The 21,342-nt window shown below is 39.6% G+C and overlaps 1 protein-coding gene across 10 annotated transcripts in view; it reads right to left on the bottom strand.

Moving 5' to 3' along the window:
- Nucleotides 1-21,342, bottom strand: part of PATJ (PATJ crumbs cell polarity complex component) — a 142,999-nt gene that overhangs the window by 90,354 nt on the left and 31,303 nt on the right. For all 10 annotated transcript variants that reach the window (XM_085231934.1, XM_085231937.1, XM_085231935.1 and 7 more), the window contains 5 exons: nucleotides 21,208-21,264; nucleotides 19,746-19,880; nucleotides 16,514-16,678; nucleotides 14,637-14,768; nucleotides 542-751 (listed from right to left, as the gene is read on the bottom strand). In XM_085231934.1, coding sequence (XP_085088060.1) covers nucleotides 542-751; nucleotides 14,637-14,768; nucleotides 16,514-16,678; nucleotides 19,746-19,880; nucleotides 21,208-21,264 — 699 coding nt within the window. The remainder of the gene's footprint in view (nucleotides 1-541; nucleotides 752-14,636; nucleotides 14,769-16,513; nucleotides 16,679-19,745; nucleotides 19,881-21,207; nucleotides 21,265-21,342) is intronic.

The following is a 21,342-nucleotide window of genomic DNA, read 5'->3' as shown; positions in this document are numbered from 1 at the left end:
AATGGAAGAGGGAGAAACAGCCATTGGAAAAGAAGCTGGAAAAAGTTACAGAAGGATAAAAAAAAAGTCACAGATGGAACAGGTGAAGAGAATAGCCTTTATTCTGTTTAGATATTTATGTGTGTGTATATATATATATATATATATACACACACACATATATATATATACACATATACACACATATATATACACATATATATATATTATATAGTTTCAAAAACGCATAGGAAAGACAAACACAAGCATACGAAGGATGAAATATTACTTTCTCAGAAAAGGAAAAAAAATGTATTGAATAGACTTCCTACATTCTTATTTCACCACTCTGCTACCATTTTGAATTACAAGCACTTTCTATCAGATGGTGCTTTGCCTCAGTTAATTGTGTCTGCTTGCCCTTGAAAAGCAACATTGCAGCCTCCTCAAGTAAACTCTTGCCTGTTCCTAAGCCCTAATTCCAGAAAAAAATTTCTACTTGAATTTACACTCTTGACTTCAAACGCATCAGAGAATGAGAGAAAAAAATCCAAGTGCTTACCACCAACGGTTTGCAGATTCCAAGAGAAACTCTTCCTGGGGGCACAGATTTCAACACCTCTACTGCCTCCGTTAAAGTTGTGCTGTCTAAATATTTCTCATTTACAAACACCAAGCGGTCACCAGGTAGGAGCTCACCACCACGTTCAGCTACTCCACCTGCCACCAAAGAGCTGATCACAATGGCTGTTCTCGTTGGATCCAGGGGATCCTGAAAAAGAAGCCCCAGAAAGGTGGTGATTATTTTGAACGTATAAGGAGGAGTTAAGCATGTTCCTCATCTTATACGACCAAACTGAAGCTTGCTAACGCCTGCGAAAAGGACTGTGTGCTAATACGGCCACAGCTTGAAGATTACAAAAAGAAAGGTTTGCAGCGGGAAGATATTCTGTCCCTTGCTTGATCCATTAAGAAATTTTAAATTCTAAAGCTCACTGATGCCCTGCCTGCCTTCTTCTCACATGCAGAGAAACAGCCAGGCCAACCTGGAAACAGAAGAACAACACTGGCACTCGTCCACAGCCCTCTGTCCAGTCTGTTCTGTGTTAGCGTTACATAAAATAACCATCCTGCTTGCAATTCAAGAGCTTCATGGCAGCTAAATTTGCCTAAAAAAAAAAATCACTGCAAGATCAGAAATTTAATTAAAGTTATTAAAGAATTAAAGTCACAACATCCAAGAAGCAGCACTGTGCATTTGCTAAACTACCGCAGTATTTCTGCCTTGTGAAATCTGCAGACAGCACATAGAAAACAATTTATCTGTGAAGCTTCCCTGAGAACAGAGGGTCAGCAACAGAAGAGTAACCAAGATCATTAATGAAGACACAGAACACTGCAGTGATGAACACGGAGGAACGTGAAGTAGGCAATATTATACACATTGGAGAGACTGTAAATTGATCCAGAGATACTACTTTTCATACAGTTTTTTCCCCAGCATTTACCTCTGCATTCTGTCAGGTACCATTTCTAGAATACATTCAGAGTCATTTAAAAATCCATTCTCAATCCAATGAGATAATCCAAAGTAATTATATTGTGGCAAAAAAACACAGACTTTAATTTTTACTTTTATTTTTTTAATTACAAGCCCTTCTTCCCCCTTTTGCTAAGTGCTCATAAAGTTCAGAAATGTTCCTTGCATGCACTATGACTTCAAAAGCATAATCAGGTACTATTTTTGCTCCTCAGGACTTGCATCTGATTCAGCACACGGGAGGGATCCAAAAAGGCAAAATTCAAGTCACAAAGACCACCACGACTTTGCAGCTCAGTGTTAATTTGAAAACAGGAATGTTTTTCTCTTGCATGTAACTCTACGCTGCTTTCTAAGTGAACTTTTTTTTTTTTTTAAGGTATGTACAAATATATGAGGCAATGAATGTAATGTCTGCAAATTGGCTGAAATTAGAGGAGCGAAATTGGAATTCAGCAGGAAGAGCCATGCTGGAACTGAATTCAAGTAATATAGTAATAACTGGTAATAACTCTCTCCTACTCTGCTGCTTAATCCCCCCATTTTGTAATCTTCACAAGCACTAGGTGTCCGTGCTGTAGGAAGAGGCTTCCTTGCTGGTATCATGTCTCAATAATCAAGCCCAGCAACCTCCTCCTGCTGCACAATGGTGTTCTGCCTACTGAACGAGTGCCAGGACACATGGGCTGCCCGACTGCTGCTGCTCAGACCTGCCTCGTGCAACACAGAGCGGAGAGGATTTCCTTTGGTTCAAATACCAAGCGATTCATATTCTGGGCACATCTTGGGAATTACTTGAAAAAAGAAAATAATAATAATAATGAAAAAGAAAAATGCCAGAAGTCCAGCAAAGGTTCTAAGAAGATTAAAAAAAAAAAAAAAAGATTTGCTTTAAAGAGCTAAATTTGAAAATGTAACGTTCCTGCTGCCCTGTATACACACAGCCAGCTTTACCTGCCCTTTCCAACCAGGTGCCCAACCGTCCTGATGACAGCTGAGCACAGAACAAACGCTCCATTTAACACAGACTTTTGAGATGTTTTTGATTTGGGAGGTTTTCTCCAACGCAAAACAAAAACAACATTTTAGGCTTCTTTGCAAAATCAGGCCCACATTAAGACAGCCGTTTTTATGCAGGGAGGACTGCTCACATTAGAAAGGCCTTGCTCATAGAACTAACCCAGCAAGTTTATTTTTTTATCACGGGTTCATCTTGCCACAGCAAGCAAGGTTTGTGCCTGCTCCCTAAAAGGGTGAACGCGCTCTCAGCAAAACTACACCTTTGCTGACACAACAGCTTTTATACTATGACTTTTGCTGGCTTAGCTATATTGATTAAAAAAAATGATAATTGAACAAAACAAAACCAGCACTCATCTTTACTGATGCAGATAAGCTGACAAAATATTTGCAAGTGAATGACTGGTCCAATAATTATGGCACTGACTGAGAATGTGGGAGAACCAGGTTCAAATCCTGTTCTGTCTGATCCAGAGTTTTTCTTTTCTTTTGGTTCCCAATCAGAATCACTTAAACAGCACATGGGATTCTCACCATCAGCTTCTCCTATACAGATACTCAAGGTCAGTGGCCTAACCACCACATTTCTGATGACAAGTAGTCCTGTTTTCACCTAAATTTTCACTGAAATCAAAACATTTCGGCAATAGTAAAATCAGTATGTTTTGGTAGATTTAGTTTAGCTGAAGAAGTATTCCAACCGACTCCAATCCTCCTGTTAAAATGAAAAATGACCGAGCTCCTGCAAATGCACACGGATCCCACGCAGCAATGTTTTGAGAGCAGCACGGTTATCAGCACTGCTTTGTAACACCTCATGTGCAGGAACATAGGCCAATATATCAGAACAAAAAGCAGCAGAAGAAATCTTTCGAAAGAGGGCTGTATTAAAAATCGTTGATCAGGTGAACACAAAGCAAGGGTTATAATTACACTGCTGTTTTCAAGCAGAGGGAGCTATTGTACAGGAAGAGAAGAGCAATGTAAACTGTACAGTGACAGGGTTAAGTCTGTAATGCGGGCAATGCTGTAAAAACCCCAAATGTTTGTTACCAGCACTGTGAATCACAATGCTATTGCCACAAGAAATGTAACAAAAGCCACATGTGAAGACAGACCTACTCCGTTCGAAGGTGTAATCTTTTTTTTATATATTCTTTATAACTTCAGGGTGACTACAACTGTGGATTGCACCATGCCTTTCTTACCAAAACAAAGAAGCAGTGTTTTTCTGCAAATTTAGATATGATTTAAACTCAAGCCCAAATGCACCTAAAGAACAACACCTGCTAAAACAAGCAAACAATGAATTCACATCTTGTAAACAGTGACTACAACTGGACTGAGTGGTTGTTTTTGTTTTTGTTTTTAATAAAGAAAGCAGTGCTAGCAGCCAGCTGAAAAACAGATTCTTTCTTTCCATACTAACTACAAGAGGGAAGTTTGCTCATGGAAAGCCCTGCCAGGCTCTGGGGCCACATGCTAGCCATGCTAACAGATCAGCCAGAGCCATTTGAGGTCACAGAGCAACACTGACTGCACGCATTTACCGAAGGCTTCTGGTTCATTTCACCTGGCTTATGGCAAGCCAGCTAATAGCAATTTTCAGTCACCAGCAGTCAGGTCTGTGTTTCAGTCTGCTTACTGGCTTGGATGTTGTTACAGGCTGGGAAGGAACTCCCCACCCAAACCCAGAGCTGTTGCTGTAACAGTACATTGCTAGAATACACAAGTAGCACAACATCAACAGTTCAAGCAGTTTTTATCTTTCCACACTCCCTGAGTAAGCTGGTCATCCTAAGATGGGCATAAACCAGGACTGGAATGTATAGAAGGGAACTTTTAACTTCTTTTTACTGCACAAAGGAATCTATATCTATAAACAATGAGGAAAAGGAATCAGATTGGTAATTCAAGCTATCAAGAGACAAAGCCTCCTCGCTCTAAGGCACCAATACAAACTTTTTTAGAAAAAAAAAAATTAAAAACAAAAACAATCACGTGTTAAAAAAGAATATTTGCCACTTGAAGTAATGCTGAAAGTTGAGCATTGCTGTGCAGAGCAGCAGCCCATGCAAGGCCTCCAGGTAACCCTCTGAGGAACTGGGATGCTGTAGCTGTCGCTCTCCTGAGCCAGTCACAGAATGTATGAACTTGTTCAAAATAGTCACAATTTATTCACACTTAGCACACCATATATTTAACTACATTGAACCGTAGCTCTTCCCTTCCCCCTACTGCTCCTCATCAAAATCCACAAACGTTTCCTGGAGTCCAGGTGTCAAATTTTTCCCTTCCTTCTCAGAGCCTCATTTGTTCTGGATCCATTTAGCAGCACTCAGAGTCAGGCAGGGGCCGCGGCCGTCGCTGCCTCTGGGATCCCTGCATTCAGGGTTGCACAGAGCCTCTTAAAACCCTGAGTTCTGCAAATACGTTAGGAGCCCCAGGAGCACCGAGTTAACAGAGTCCTACGTGCAACGCTGCCGGGGTGTGTAATTTCACGTGGCTTTGAGCGGGGGCTGAGCAGCGATGTCGGGCACAAGCACTGAGGGTCCGCACTCAGTTAGCGACCAGAGCTCCTTGAGAAACACAACTGGAAACATAACCAACACAGATCTCCTCCGTCCATCTTCCTGGAAAACGGAAACGCAAAGAACGGGCTGTCGGCATCCCTGCGAGCGCTGAGCTTCCCTCAGCAGGCCCCAGAGGGCAGCACGGGCCCGGCCCACGGCCCGCCCTCAGGCTGCAGCTCGGAGCCCCTCGGCCCGCAGGCGGTGTGCTGGGTGTGCTGGGGCTCGGCTGGGTGCAGGCAGCTACCACGCTGCTGGGGTCTGGTTGGTGTTTTCCTGCTTTACAGGCTCCTATGGAAATGCAAGGCAAAGCTGCGGGTGACTGACATTTACTGCACAAAGTCATTCTCACTCACTTGCAGGCTATATTAGTTTTGGCATCATTTAAGATCTAAATTCAGCTAGCCCGACTTCCTAGAATGTTTTAGCTTTCTTCGAGCAACAAACTGCCTGCTGCCACACAAACACTGCTCTGAAAACACACATCAAAAATAGCATGGCAAAGAATCCCAAAAGAAACAGTTTGAAACTTTTTTTCCTGTACCAATTTTGATTTATCTGAACAATTTTACAAGTGCCAATTTGTATACTTGCGAGAGAGCCAAAACAAACACATGTTAGAGCTCAGAGGTCAGAGCAGCTCAGCTTCATTACATTTTGCATGGGACCACTTCCAGGTCTAACATACATATACATATTTAAAACCCTCCAGTCTGCAGTCTCACTCAATCTCTGAGCAAGATACCAGACTGAGAGCTTCCCAAACACAGCACTGCAGCATACTGTACCAGGAGCGCACAAACATCAACAAGCAAAAGGACCAGGCAAACGCCTTTATGTTCATCTTACTGTTTAGGTAGAACAAAGGCAGAACAGCGCACGAAGTCATTTACCTGTATGCTCAGTGTTGTGATAGCATTCCTGATACTCATCCACTTTGTGGCTCGCTGCCTTTGCAGAGCCATCCTCTGCATGCACACCAACAGCAGGGTGCAAGAGGGAAGAAAGAACGAAATCGCATCCCTTTCACAGCCACTAAGCACTGCCCATACTGAACAGAGGAGAGGTGGAACACACGCATGAAATCCAATTCCCTCCCTCAGTTGGCCTCAAGGAGACTCCAGGTCCAAACCTTCTGGTCATGCACCACCAGCAGAGTTACAGGTGTTGATCTTCAGAACTGCCATAGGTACTCTAAGGCCTAAAGAAGGCTTCTGTGAGAAAGCACTCAGTTTTTGTTAGATCCACTTTCTTCAAGTTATTCAAAGTATCGTGGGCAGGCAGATAAATGTAAAGCATTTAAGACTCCTTTCTGCCTCTCCCACTCCTGTTAGGCTGAAGTCAGTAGGGCGACTTAGAAAGAAGTCTACACAACATAAGCAGCCGCTGGCTGTACCAAACAAACACAAGCTGATGTGCTAAACTACACAAACTACAGGAAGGCATCCAAGGAAGATGACTGAACTTTGTTGTGGTATAAGGTGAAGCACTGGTAACTATTGATCCGTAGTAAGGGAATAAAGCAAAGAATTTCAGAAGCTCAGGGTTGGAGCCAGCATTAATCAAAACTTCTGTGGTGGGAAATGTCAGCAAAGAAACAGGAACTTGCAGAGGAAAAAAAAAAGAAAAAAAAAAAACAGAGCCACACCTAAAGGAGAAGAGATAACAGGAAAATAAGTGTAAGCAGCACAATGATTTTCCACATTGGCCTTTCATTGCCTGCCATCTGAAGGCCTTTAGCAGCAAGAAGGAGCACGGCGGCCGGCCGCCACGCAAAGCAGAGCAAGGCTGGCAGAGCTACAGCAAGCACCACGCAGCCAGAGCTCATCTGCCCAGCAGGTAGCTGGGACAAAAGTGCCTCCAGAGAACGATCAAAAGAAAAAGCACTTGCTCTCTACTGCTATCCTCAAATTATAAGATGAAAGATAGACATTAACTATGGCAGTTGTGAAAGTGGCACTGTGCAGTGGACTCATGCACATGTCACTATCTTTTAATTTATCAAACTTTTCAGTCAACTTAAGGTTTCATCCACCTTTCATATTTGCTCTCAACAGAGCTAAAGTCGCAGGGATTACATTCATTAGTCTCTTAATAGCTTAGAGTTTCAGACTTCCAGCTCCAGAAAAAAACACACTGAGTGCTGACTACAGGGAAAAGCCATAGAGATAAGGAAAAAAAAAAAAAACAACCCTGAACTCAGAAGGAAATGGAGGAAAGCCACTGTGTGATGAGATAAAAGGAGGGATAAAGATGCGTGGGAATAAAGAAAAAAATACCAACGCACCAAGGGAAAAACTGCAACCTGCACCACTTACAGCCAATGGTCTTAACGCACATACTGAGTTTGATCAGCTTTCAGATTCAAACAGTCCACCCAGATAGCCAAGCAGGCACTTCCATCAGGTAGGTATGCTGACCTCAACACTGTTAGCCCACGGCAGTGCAGCGTGTGTATTCAGACAGAATAGAGCTCTCTGCATGGAGACCCTGCATCCTGAGGAGCAAACACATGAATTATGGAAAATTTGCTACAGAAAAAACTTCAAAAGAAGCAGAGTGAGACAGAAGATTACGTTTTTTTTTTTTTTTTTCCCCCTGCAATTAGAATCTGCAAACCATGACATGGGCCAAAGAAAGCTTGCAACAGTATGGATGGTGGAGAGGACAGAATGATGGGCAGAAGGGTTGCTGAGAATTTTAAGATCACTATGAAAAGCAGGGAGAGCAGGCAGAAAAGCTCTGGATCCAACAGTACTATTTGGCTTTGGGTAACGAGACATCTTCCAGAAGGGTGAGGTATCAAGAAAACAGAATTCCTCATTACTTCCAAAAGTTTTCAGAAATTTTCACATTTATCCATCAACATACACCTCAAATCTCATCAGTTCAGAGCCACAGATTCAGAACTGCCTGGGTTGAGCTTTTACATGCTCCTCCATCTCTACATGCTCACTGAAAGACCAGTACAGCTTTCAGATAAGCAGCACTCGATTATAGAGCTCCCTCTGGTCTTGTCTAATTTTCTTACCATTTCTGAGACTTGCTAAGTGTTTATAATAGAAGAGTCTAACTACAGTTTTGGCCCTTTAAATTCTAGCCTTCTCTTGCTGGCAGAAGACATCTGTGGAATAATAATGAATTTCCTTGGTTTGGGTTTTTTTTTGTTTTTATTAAAAGCTATTCTTTCTAGCAGGAAATGAAAAAGAACAACCAGATTGGTAGAACATGGGAGAATAGGGAAAACATTTATAAAGATTCATAATAATACTGCTTAGCATTTATTTCAAGGACGTGTGACAAACCAAAGAAAACCAGGAGTTCTAAGCAATACTTCGTTTCTCCTCAGACTCAGATATCAGTCCCAGGCCTGTCTGCTGCAGCTCACAAGAGGCAGGGTCTGTGCAGGACAGCTGCCCAGAGGACACACCACTCAGTGCATGAGATTCCTTCCTGCCTTCTCACTCCAAGTCAGGCTGATGATTTCCTCAAGCCCAACGCGTCTTCCTGCATCTACGTTCTTCAGCTGCTCTACCTAAGCAATCTTTCCCCGTGCATCTGTCTGTATCTCATGCTGAGATATGTAGTCTCTTTGATTTCTTACTGAGCTGGTTTTTGGTCTCCCAATGCCTTTAGTACTGTCATACTGAGGTTTGGAAACCAGTGATCGTGAACACCCTAGAAACTTCACCAGGAATGTGCTCAGTTGCTTTCACCAGCTCTTCAGTCCTGAAAAGTAGTATTTAAGCTGAATTCCAAGAGAATTTTTCAAAAAGCTACATTGAATTCAATTCATGACACACTATTAAGAATTATTTCACAAATGAAGCAGCTTAATATGATTTAAAGGATGCAGAACTTTCCCATAGGGGGAGAGAAGCAAATCCTCCGTGAGATGAGTACCAACACAGTTGGTACCGAGGCTTACGGAACTTTGATGTTAATGAATGTGGATGGGTTGTAGAGATGGGAGAAAAGCAGCCTTTATCAGTTTTCCCAGTACCAAGCTGATAGCCATTGTAAAACTGCTTTTTAATACAGCTGTGCAGCTTTTGCTAGTAAGCCACAGGTTTCCATCACATGATCAGGTGAAAATGTGCTTAACAAGGACATGAATATGCTCCTTTGTTCATAACAAACTTATCACAAGACAGACAAAGCTCAAATTATCACAAGAGGACAAATGTTTAGCCAGCAACTCGTCAAAGCATTCCAGCCATCTCGCTGTCAGACAGTCCAAAAAAGAGAAAAGAATAATCTGGTTGGATACCACCTTCTACGAATAAGTCAGACTGCTTTTTTGTAATTCTACATCTGGAGTCTGTTTGTTTGGGGCATAAAGAAATGAGAAAAGATATTTGGGGACGCTTAAATTGCTTCACTTCCTGTTGTGAATGACTGCGAGTGATTTTGTTGTAAAAAAGAAAACGATTGTTTCCCATGCTCCCTGGGAAAAGGGCAAAACATAACCTGCTGAATGTGCAGCAAGAAAGACTTTAGTTCAACAGTAAGAAAATACTGGTAATGATAATGAAGATAAGCCCAGGAATAAGAAGATTGTGGAGTCCCTATGGCTAGATCAAAGTGAAAGCCCGCTAAGCACTGACCCAGGAGGGTGAAGGCAGGCACAATTCATGCTGTTCCAGGTCCTGGTAGCACAAGGCTCATGCAATGTGGATATGCCTGTCACTTCTTGCACGGAGGGGCAGACATTTACACTCACACTGGCACAGCTAACCCTGCAGGCTCCTGCACCCCACACATCTATGGGCTGGCACTGGGCCTTGGCTTTCAAGGACAGCTTGCAGTGAAGCAGCATCTCACATGAGCTGTGCAAAATGTCAGCCCTCTCTATTCCAGCCCTCATCCTCTCTAGTTTCACACACTTGAAAATAGCTGCTTTAAAATACTCTGACTTCAAAGTACAGTAAATTAAGCTCCACGTAAAGTCCATTCAGCTTTTTGTTTAATTTGATAAAAGCTCATCAGACCATTCGAGCTCCCTTCTGGTCAATACTGCCTGAAGAAATCTGCAATTCAGCTACCTGTGGTTTTTCCAATATTTCTGTAAAACATTACTGACAGAATCTATTTGCCTGCATGCGCTGGATCTTTGCTGAACACTGTTTCAGGGCTACTCAAAGTACCCTTTCTGCTATTGCCACCACTTCTACCTCTCAAAGTGTGTGAGTTTTTTCTTCCTCTCACTCCACCTCCTGCGATGGCGCCGGTTTTATGAGGCATTTCTCCTGTATTTAACCTGCTGACACATCGTGCCCTCTTCCATTTCCCACTTCTTTGTAAGAAAAAGGTTTGGGTCTCAGTAATGACTGTTTAGTTCTTGACTTGTTGGTTAGAAGGTTTAGCTCCAGGCTAGACAAGGTACTAACAAGCCAGATGCTTTTACATCTACTGGTGTAGCCCTTTGCATCAGTTGATCCCAAAGCACTTCACAAACAGTATACCAGGTCCCCCACTCACCATCAAGACCCACTTGCCGCTAACTGCGCCAGCAACACTACATAAAAGTTAGTTAAGAGGTGAAAAAAGAGAGCAGCTTCCCCAAGTGAAATTACAGGGAAATTAAGGGAGGCAGAGTATATTGCTTTGTGGAGAAATTGGCCAGAGGACCGAACAGCACACCTTTTTAACGGCCAAGAATGGGGCAGGCTCCTCGTTCAAGGTAGGATGGCCAGCAAGGAGGCTGCTTCCTCCGAGCTCCCCCAGGGCTGGTGATGCTGTATCAGCTGGGGAAGCACACAGAGCCCACCAGCAGGGATGTGCACCTCCCTCTGCAGTCCCGACCCTATGTGTTAATAAGAAAAGGCAACACCTAGCTTTGACAGGACCCCCACACAGCAGCAACGACAGAAAAATACACTGAAGATTTCATTCTAATAATTCTTTGATGTTTGCTATTCTAAATAAGCCATAACACTCCAGAGAAAACAAACAAACAAAACAGTGAAATCAACCATTTCAAGAAATACACCACAAGATCAGCCCTCCTCAGCCACCCCTCTTCTTATCCAGTATTAACCTTGCCAGCAAGAAACCAGTTTCAAAGATTTTAAGATCTCCTGCTATATAATGAGAAATCAGGACATTCAGCAGAAGAGAAAAAAAGAACTTTTTATCCAGTGATCATGTGAAGATGAATAGGATCCTATACAAATACAGCCTTCATAATAAAAAGCCTAAATCTAACCCATTTCTTTAACAGTAACCCAAAGTTTTAGGCACAACTGACCAGTCCTTCATAGAGGACCTTAATTAATTAATGAGAAGGCTCTGTCTTGAGCACTTAAATCCCTCAAGACAGAGGAAAGAAAACACGGGACAAAGTAGTGATAGTATTGATAATGCATAATTGGTATAATTAATTTGTAATTAGTTCATTAAAATATATAGGCATTGGAATTATGCTTGTACATTTCTGGGAATATCCTGCAAGTCACTTGGGATATGCTTATCATTTATTTGATAGATGAGACATTATTAGAAAGACAGCCCATTAAAAATTCATACACCAGAGCAATAATTTCTCCATCTCAGCATTCAGTTTTCTAAGTACTCGGACGCCTATTCTACTTCACTAAGAGTTTTTATTAATACTGTCTTCTCAGAGCACGACATGGGAACTGCAGCATTTTAGACAACTGAAGCACAATATCCAGTACAATAATGGAAAGCAGTGGGAAGAAAATTCCCCAGCACCATGAGGAGCCTGGTCTCTTAGCACTGTTTCACTTCTGCAGCACATCTGGCACTGCTCACTGTCATAACAGACCCCAGTGCAAACACACCTGGATGAGCAGGATTTCAGGGGTTCTTAAACCCTGCAGATAACAATCACCATTCTCTCACAAGAAGGAACTGAAGTGGGTCAGCATACACTGGTACTTCAATAGGACTTCTAAGACATTATCATAACTTGACATAAGTGGAAAGTAAGAAAGAATAATAGCACATCGCAGTTTTTATTCTGTTGTGCTACTTTAAACATTCCTACCAATACTTTCTGAAGCCCTAAAGCTATTTAAGAAGTTCCATTTCAACCAACAGCTACAAAAAAAAATATTTTGATCTTAAAAAAATCCAGAACACGGTTACATCACCCCCAAGTTCGGTACTTGAAATGTACATTTCCTAAAGCTTCCAGAACAGAGAGTCAATCAATGTAAGTCTAAGCACGGAGAGGGCCTTCTGTTCAGACTCACCTCTCACCCAGAGGGTGGTGAGGCACTGGAACAGGTTGCCCAAGGAGGCTGTGGATGCCCCATCCCTGCAGGCATTCAAGGCCAGGCTGGATGTGGCTCTGGGCAGCCTGGGCTGCTGGTTGGTGACCCTGCACATAGCAGGGGGTTGAAACCAGATGATCATTGTGGTCCTTTTCAACCCAGGCCATTCTATGATTCTCTCAGCAAGTCTTGCCATTGCACCCTGCCTCCAGCAACACGAACGGCAGCCTACAAAGGTGGGTCCATTCCTGACACAACTCACTGAGCTACACAAAGCCACGTGAACGTCCATCTTGGCTTTGCTTGTTTTGAGTAATCTGTTGGTTGTTTTTAAATGAGTGGTGGACAAAAGTGCAAGCAGCCTATTTGTCACAAGGCATGAATCTCTTCTCGCAAAGCAGAGTATGAATCTCAAAAATGCTGCTGTTTAAAAAGGGTAACTGTAAAAAGAAATGTCAAAAACAGAGTTGGATCTCCAGATCCTTTATAGTTAAAAACTCCACTGTAATTTTGTGCTACTCAGCAACCTTTCTTTGGCATTTCTGAACAGTCTCCCATTAACCACATAAATTTCTGTCCTCTCCAATCTAGCGTGGACAATTATTTGTTTTCTTTGCCCTGAACTCAAGAATACTATGGATTTATTATAAGTGCACAGTTACAGACATCTCCATATAAAAATTAATCTGCAGATGATGAAAAGATCTAAGAGACAAATCCCAAACAAAAGAGCATACTTTATACATAAATATCTTGAAATTATAAAGATCTGAGATTAAGTGGTTTACCACTCATTTAGAATTGATTAGAATGCATTTAAATTTAGCTGAAAGTATCACAACATTGCTCATGTATTTGCATCTGTGAATAAGTAAATAAAAAGCCTGTTATTAAAGCCTTCATTAATTCTGATTATATGAGAACTTAAAAGCAAATCTGTGTATTACTGCTCTGTAAAGACTCCAAGCAACTCTACAGTAAAGCTGGCACTGTAGCACAACATGTGTCAGTGAAAATGACTAACAGGATCTATTTTCAGTAATCTTAAATCACACTGGTAAAATATAGAATTAATGGTTTTGCATAATACTTCAGATTTTTTTTTTTTAATTCATTCCCAATGCATGTTGTATTGTATCAAAAATGTAATTGAATTTTATAGCACTTGACATTTATTCGCAACAGTTGAATACATTTTATTAGACTACAACATTCAGGCAGCATTCAGATGTGATGTGTATATTATTATGAGGAGTGATCCAACTATTTTATTCCCTTCTAAGTATGATGGCTAGATGTTAAAAATATGTCAGTTTGACAAGAAAAATTAAGAACATTTCATTCAGACTTCGGATTTTTAGTTTCTATAAAGCAGTATTTTGGAAAGAAGGATTAATGACCTTTAGTAGAATTTTCCCACAATTAAAGATTTCTCTGTTAATTTCTAAAGAGCTCCGTTGTTACATACATAACCTAATCCAAAGTGTTTCTTGGAGAAACCAGTTTTAAGCTAGAAATGGCTCCTGAATGTCAATGTATATCCAGCATACCAGTTTTAAAGTTCAAGCAAGGAAACAATAATTGAAAAACAAAACAAAACAGAAATATTAATTAGGTTCTTCAAGCTCTAATCTTATACTAATCATTTAAAGCATATTTGTATTTACACAAACATGAGTTTGCTACACCAGTTCACCTGTCAGCCCTGACATTCCCTTTTGACTGTGAAGGACTGTTGTGGTAAAGCTCCACCTTTGTAAACTTTCTTTTAAAATCTGATAGTTTTGCTTTTATGGCTTGATTCAATGCCTGAAATGGCAAATCTTTATAGGACTTGTGTGTGACCACAAACTGCAGCCTAGTACTGCGTTTTATGAACAAAATGCTTTAAGGCAATGAGGGAGAAAAGGACTCATTAAATATGGCACATGGAAAATGACATTGCAGTACCTAAGAAAGTTTTCTCATAGTTAAGAAGTCATTCTAAGTTAAAATAAAACAAAAACAATCTTCCCCTAGCATTTAGCCCTTAAACTTGGAGTTATGAGGTAGAGTTTGATTAAAGACTTTGCACTTTATCACGTCCAATAATCAGACTGGTTTAGAACAAGCTCTACACTATACTTTAAAGCTAAAAATAAATTACTTTTCCCTACACAGTTTCTTGGTCCAAGAGCCAAGTTGATTACCCAGTAATCTACGTCACGAAACATTTTAAGGCAACATATTTAAAAAAAAAAAAAAGATTGAAGGATTTTTAATATTTAGTGGCACAGAAAAGTGTACCTGGTAGTCTAAAATGCTGAATCCTAAACCATTTTTGTCTTTCTCCAGTTCAATAATTTTCACATCAGGAGACCATAACGCTAATTCCCCTTCTTCTTCTTCCTCAGGATTAATGTTTTCCTCAGGTTTCACCTAAAAAATAAGAACTCTAGTTCACATTCTATGCTTTGTAGTTATTTACAAGCACTACTAATTCAATACCGGATTACTATTAAAGACTCATACATGCCCTAAAATATGAATTTTTATTGAAGTAGAACTTGATCCAACACTATGAGGCTCACTTCAGGCACTGGTACCTTCTCCAACTTGATGCCTTGGATATATACTGTGTTCTGAGCACTAGGGCCCAACCTGGCATATGAGCATCCCTATATGACTCAAATTAGTTGTAGCAATATTACTAACCTGTTACATGTTGACGAACTTCAGCTGTCCCATTAGATGCATAAAGAAAAAATAAATATCTTAGCATAAAAGATTTAACCAACCATTGTCACATACTGGAAAGACCAGATGTTAGATATGAACTGACACTTGTGGCATTTAATAAGTAGACAAAAATAGTCCTTAAATTGTAACTATGCAAGTCACATCTACTTTGAAAGAACAGTTTCTGACTTTTATATTTCAGCACAAAAACTATGAAAGAAGCAAAGTTACTCAATTTCATCATGTAAGGACAACTTCCAAATGCATTTATTGTTGTACAAGTACATATACCAAAAAGGTATCTTCGGTTTTTTGTTGTTTGCTGTTTGTTTTTTTAAAACTTATATATGTTTTAATCTAGCTACTGATTTCACCAGCTAAATCTTTACAAACTATCAAAACATGATGTCACAGGAAAAACATTAATTGCAACTTCACACTGCTTTGACTTTATTTCTCTGTACAAATACTGCATGCTCACATCTGTGAGGCAAAAGGAAGGATTTCTTCTTCTGCACACTGTCTTGTCTTATTTTAAACAGAAAAAAGTAGAAATATTCTGAGATTACTCCTTTTCATTAGAGACCTCTTTTCATCCAGTACTGTCTTATGGCAAAGATGTGCAACCAACAGTATGCACGTAGAAAGATTTCAATGAGATACAACATCAAAAACACACTGGAACAACTCCTGTATGCAATGGAAAGATCCTTCTACAAAAAAGCTTTGATGTTGCTCTACTCTTCCATGAAATGTCCATATTTCATTTTTAACTCTCCTCCCAGAAATCCTACCTTACAGGAAATTAGATCAGAAAAGATGAGAAATCAAGGTGTAAATACTTGTTATAAATAGGAACAGCCATTACAAGTGTCAAGCTTTAGTTCAAGACTTTAAAGCTTCTGCAATGGAAAGAAACATTAAGTTTAATATTTTTCCAGTTCTATATAAAAAAAAAAAAAACCTACTCAGAACATGGAAGTAATCAGCTAATGGTGGCAAGGATGTGATTTAGTATAATTCAAAGTTCTCACTCACCTATTAAGTGTAAGAATGATGAATAGGATGTACATAGTCAGCATGCATTGGTGATTTACCTACCTTGTATTTATAGTACAATGAAGTTTCTCCCTTTCAACCTGCATAAACTGAAGTATAAGTAACACTGCTGCAAACATGAACTCTTTCTCACTGAAAAACCAGCAGTGCCTTACAAGCCCAAAGTGAGTCACAAAGGCAACTGCAGATGACAACTAAAAAGAAAACTGGGTTTAAATACCTACAAATGTATATTTAGAAATGTTAAGATTGAAAAGTCTGGACCAAACAACAACAACAAAAAAAGAAAACAAACACTCTCTCTAGAAAGCTAAATTACTTTCTCAGAAACACATGCACGTGAAGTGATCTTCATTATATCCAACTGAATGACATGAGAAGTCTACCTTTTGTTCTGGAGATGGAACTCTCACAGGGGGTTCATCCACAAGAGACTCACTGCCATCATCAAAAAGTCGCCGACAGCAAACCATTGTAAATGGAGGTGGCACTTCTTTTAGAAAAGTGATTGCCTCACGGCGTGATTTTCCATACAGCTGAACTCCATTTACCTACACAGAAAACACATATCCACACAAAGTTATATAGGAGGATATCAACCAGATTACTTTCATCAATTTTGATGTACTTGCCTTAGTTGCATGTGAAGATCTAATTTTACCTAGGGATTCCAGCAAAACTTGCATTGTTTTATTAACAAGTGCTCCTTAAGTAAACATACATGCATTTCTATGAATGTTAAACTTGATCTTGTGTCTACTGCTACATCGTATCTCTACTTTCTTCAGCTTCCTACAATTCATTTTCCAGTCACTACTTTTCCTAGCACAAACTCTTCTAGAAATTACTTTATTCTGACTTGCTTCTTTGTTAGGAATTGCCTTTTTTTTTTCCCCCCCCAAAACCAATAGGCTGATCTATTTGAATTTAAATAGAAATGTTCAGTTTTCAAAAATGTTTAAGAAAACACAGATTTTTGCTCTAATCAAAAACTTGAAGTCAAAACTGGCACATGTGTAAGTGCTTCAAACTGTAACACATTGGTTGAAACTGATATAGATCCTACACAAAACATGCAAGAATGGTTATATAGTGGAAAACAAACCAATTACAGTAAGCAATTAATCAGAACACCCTGATAAAGACCTAAGGTTACAACCCCGCACGCTTTAGTGCTCCTGAGTGAGAAAAGAAGACTATAAGGCCATTGTTAATTAATATTTTAAACCATAGACTTCTAAAAAAGTAATAATGTTGCTTTAAAAATGGGATGCTACAGTTACATTTCCTCAGGAAAATAAAAATACAGGGATGGAGTCTCTTTCATATACTTCCATAATATGCAGTATTGTGAGGCTACATCTAACTTGCCCCATAGTGATGCCATTAAATATGAGCCATGCAAGCTGTCAGTGGGTGCTGTGGGTGTCAACACGAAGACTTCCACTGACAAGCACTGCAGCCCCAAAGGAGAAGAGGTTTAACTGAGTTAGTGCTATGGGTTCAATAATCAACCCTGCCTTTATCTCAGGGCTCTCTCTCAGGCCACCTCAAATCTGCTCTCGTGACCAAATGCCCAGTATGGCTGGATTTCAACTAATCTACTTCCAAATCTACTCCACAACACAGACCAAACCAAAGTGGGAAAACGGAAGTTTTTTGGTAAGATCACACAGCAAACTCACGTTACACACCGTTTTTAATCGGATTTTATTTTTTCCATCTTTTCTTTGCACACTGTACAGTATAAACATAGTTCATACTGCTGACAATCAGAGTTCCTCTCCTACTAAAGAACACCTAAGGAGAAAATTCGGAATGCTAAAGCTTGTCTGCAACATTGTAAGATGAACTGCCATGCTTTTTTCTGTAAGACCTGCATCAACTGCTGAGCTATCAGGCTAATCCATTAGTTAATTATTTAAGCAGAAGTATCTACGCGTAAGGATTTTTTAATGCATTGAGACTGGCAGTGTGGTGGAAAGTTACCAGCATTTCTCAGCATATTGTGATTGATGGAGAAGAGCTACTGCTCGCTCCCAAGCAGACTTGGGGACTCCCATTTCTGCTTTTGCAACTGCCAGAAATTGGTCTCTAGACACGCAAGGTGCCGAGCACCCCTTCAGTTACCACAACCCTCCAGTTAGTTGTGCTATCAAATAGGAGTCAGTGAGATTTCTCTCACAAAACTAGAAGAACAGGAGGAAGCAATTTACTTCTAAAAAAGAGCACAATGAAACCAGCTAAAATTAGAGAACAAAAGAAAATACCATGTTTTCTATCATAATTCAAACACATCATTAAAAATAATCAGCAGTCAACCTCACCATATATTAAAGAAAATTCTTGTACTGATTGCATTTTAATCCCACTTGTATCAGGCCCAGGTAGAGCTGCTTGTTTGGGAAATGGGGCTGTCACATTTTCCATTGCAAACCCCTACTTAAAGGGATTTATAAGTTGGCTGCAAAAACATACTCTGGGTTAAACCTGGCATATATAACTTCAGCCCTGGAGCACATTTTGATTTTGTTATTTTTTTTCCAGCTACAGAAAAAGAAAGTATATGCTCACTACGTCTGGACATATCTGTGTACTTAACTGTAGATACACAGTAATAAGTAAAATTGATAAAAAAATAAATATAGAGTTAAAGTTTCCTAAATTACTTTGCAGTAATTGCTTTTACCATATAACTTTTTGTTCAGTGGCCAAGAAATTTAAATGACACTTTCAGCATTCCATTAATCTCTTCCTTCAGGAATCGAGATTTCCTCCATTAAGTGATAACTGAAAGAGATGGTTTAGGTCTTAGTGATATCAGTATGAATTTTTGATCAACATCAAAGGGTGAACAACAAGTAAAGGCAATAGAGCAGTACAGCTAACAAATTAATCTTTCAGAAGGCTTAACTCTATTCCCATTGATGTCAATTAAATGTTCTTTGCAGCCACTAAAAAATATTCAAAATATTTCATAAACAGTGTTCAACAGGAAATTAATGACTATTTATTTGCAGGCTTGAGATATTGATAGATACAGACACAAAACAGGTATTATTTTAATTTGATTAAAGGTATATTCTTCCTGAGCTGATAGGTCTGGTCTGATTCTGATAACTTCAAAGCTATCTGACTACTTCTCTATACATATTTAAATTGATGTACTACCTCTCAGACACTAATGTCTCTCAAGACTCAACAAGCAAGTTAAAATGCTTAAGAGGAATTTCTGAGACTGCTGTACATTTTTTTCCAGGAATGAAAAATATTAAGAAAGATAATCCACCAGGTAGAGTACAAAAGCTAATGCCAGTTTGCTCAAAAAAACCGAAGGACCACAGATACATCTACATTCAACAAGTATTATCTCAGCCCTTGTGATTCCTGATAATCGTGTTAAACACTTCAGAAAAAAGCATGAAGTCACTTAGAGGTCACAAGGAGGTACACAAGTGAGGAACGAAACGGTGAAGAAAACGTGAGGCTTCCAGAGAGTTGCTCTGCTTTCAGAATCAACTCATTAAAATTAGTATTGCACACACTGCAACAAAATTAAAATCTAATAGGAGCATTTTAGAAAAGGTTTAAAGAATGCACTACTTCTGTTTGTTTTACCTCCAGAAGTTCATCCTCCAGTTGCAGAAGACCAAGTGTTGCAGCAGGACCATCAGAAGCAATTGATGATATGTAATGATGTCCATCAAACGAGTCTAGCTCAACTCCTAATCTCAAAGTATGGATGGGTAATAGCTGCCAAAAGATGAGACAGTATGGATACACTTACTATGACATGAACACATTTAAGACTTAACAGCTCAAATTAAACACGGGGAAATTATTGTCTTAATTATTGACTCACATTGTCTGTGTTACAGCACAAGTGTCCAGAATTTCTCTATACAAACCATTTACACAAATAAAAACAACCCATGAATCCTTTGCGCTGTACTCTTAAACAATGCTGCCATTTGAAAAGAGTGCACGGAAGAGAGGCATCACTCAAGTACGTCTGTCCTACCCAAACAGTGAGTTTTGAAAAAGCTGACAGAAATTCCATCATGACCATTTAATGCTAACTTAACAACAACCCATCACAGGATCAGCTGTCTTGACCCTTGAGGATCTACACTACTTTCGGAGAAGGAAGAATATCCATGGCATCCTCTGCAAATATTTAATCTTATTTCTGCAGTGTAAATTCATTGATTTTGTGTTAGCCTTTTCTCATGGAATCCCTTTTATTCTACTTTTTTTCCCCTTCAGAAAGCCTCCAATTCTTATTATCTTTGTGTGATCCAGACAAGACAGCAGGGATCACAGCAACCCACAGAGAGGAGGCAAAGATGATCAGCAGCATCTGCTCCTTCAGTTTGGTAACTTTCTGGCTCTTTATTACTTAAATTGAAACACTGAATCTCCACCCGGTTCCCCAGTTTATTCTGGATGTTTAAAGGAAAAAGGAGCAATCCATTCATTATCACTTCCTCACGGCCATGCCTTATTCTGACTTTATGGTCTTTCTTCACTGAGACATCCCCACAAGCACATAAATGCATCACTTCAAAAACTTGGTTTTGCAGTACTAGCATACACACCTTGAAAGTCTACCAGAAATTTCAGAAGAAAGAAATTCTAACATCCTAACTAAAAGGACACTCCATCCCAAGGCTGGATCATTACACTGAATCCCTGCACAGGATTATGACACTGTTTAACAGACTTTCAAACCCTACCTCATTCTGCATTCAACAGATATGCTACAACTGAATTTCAATGCAATTAAGCACCCAATAATTTGAGGCTTTTGCAAAATTTTAGCTCGGTTGGTTTGTTTTTTTTTGTTTGTTTGTTTGATTGTCTTTTTAAAGGAACATTTGCCCATTGTACTAAAAATGCTTTGGACCACTCCGGAAAATAGGCAGGCCATAGGCAGCCTCTTTTTGAAAAGAGACTGAAAACTGGAATCACCCCAAATTTATGAAATATTTATGAAAATATTTATGAAATAAACAAATGTGGAATTTTGAGTCATAAATGTCAACATATGCCATGAAGGAAAAAATCATGCAAGTCATACCTTTGAGTACTTCTGCAGTTCTGAATCATCTGTAATGGGCATATCCACGTTCACAACCTAAGGAATTATACAGCGTAACTATTTTCAATACCAGGACAATATTATATTGATGCAGAATAATGTTAAGTGACTGTT

This window comes from Meleagris gallopavo, chromosome 10 (genome assembly GCF_905368555.1).
Source record: "Meleagris gallopavo chromosome 10, MGAL_WU_HG_1.1, whole genome shotgun sequence".
Classification (NCBI taxonomy): Eukaryota; Metazoa; Chordata; class Aves; order Galliformes; family Phasianidae; genus Meleagris; species Meleagris gallopavo.
The sequence above is the reverse complement of the archived record's forward strand: the minus strand, read 5'-3'. Positions and strand labels throughout refer to the sequence as shown.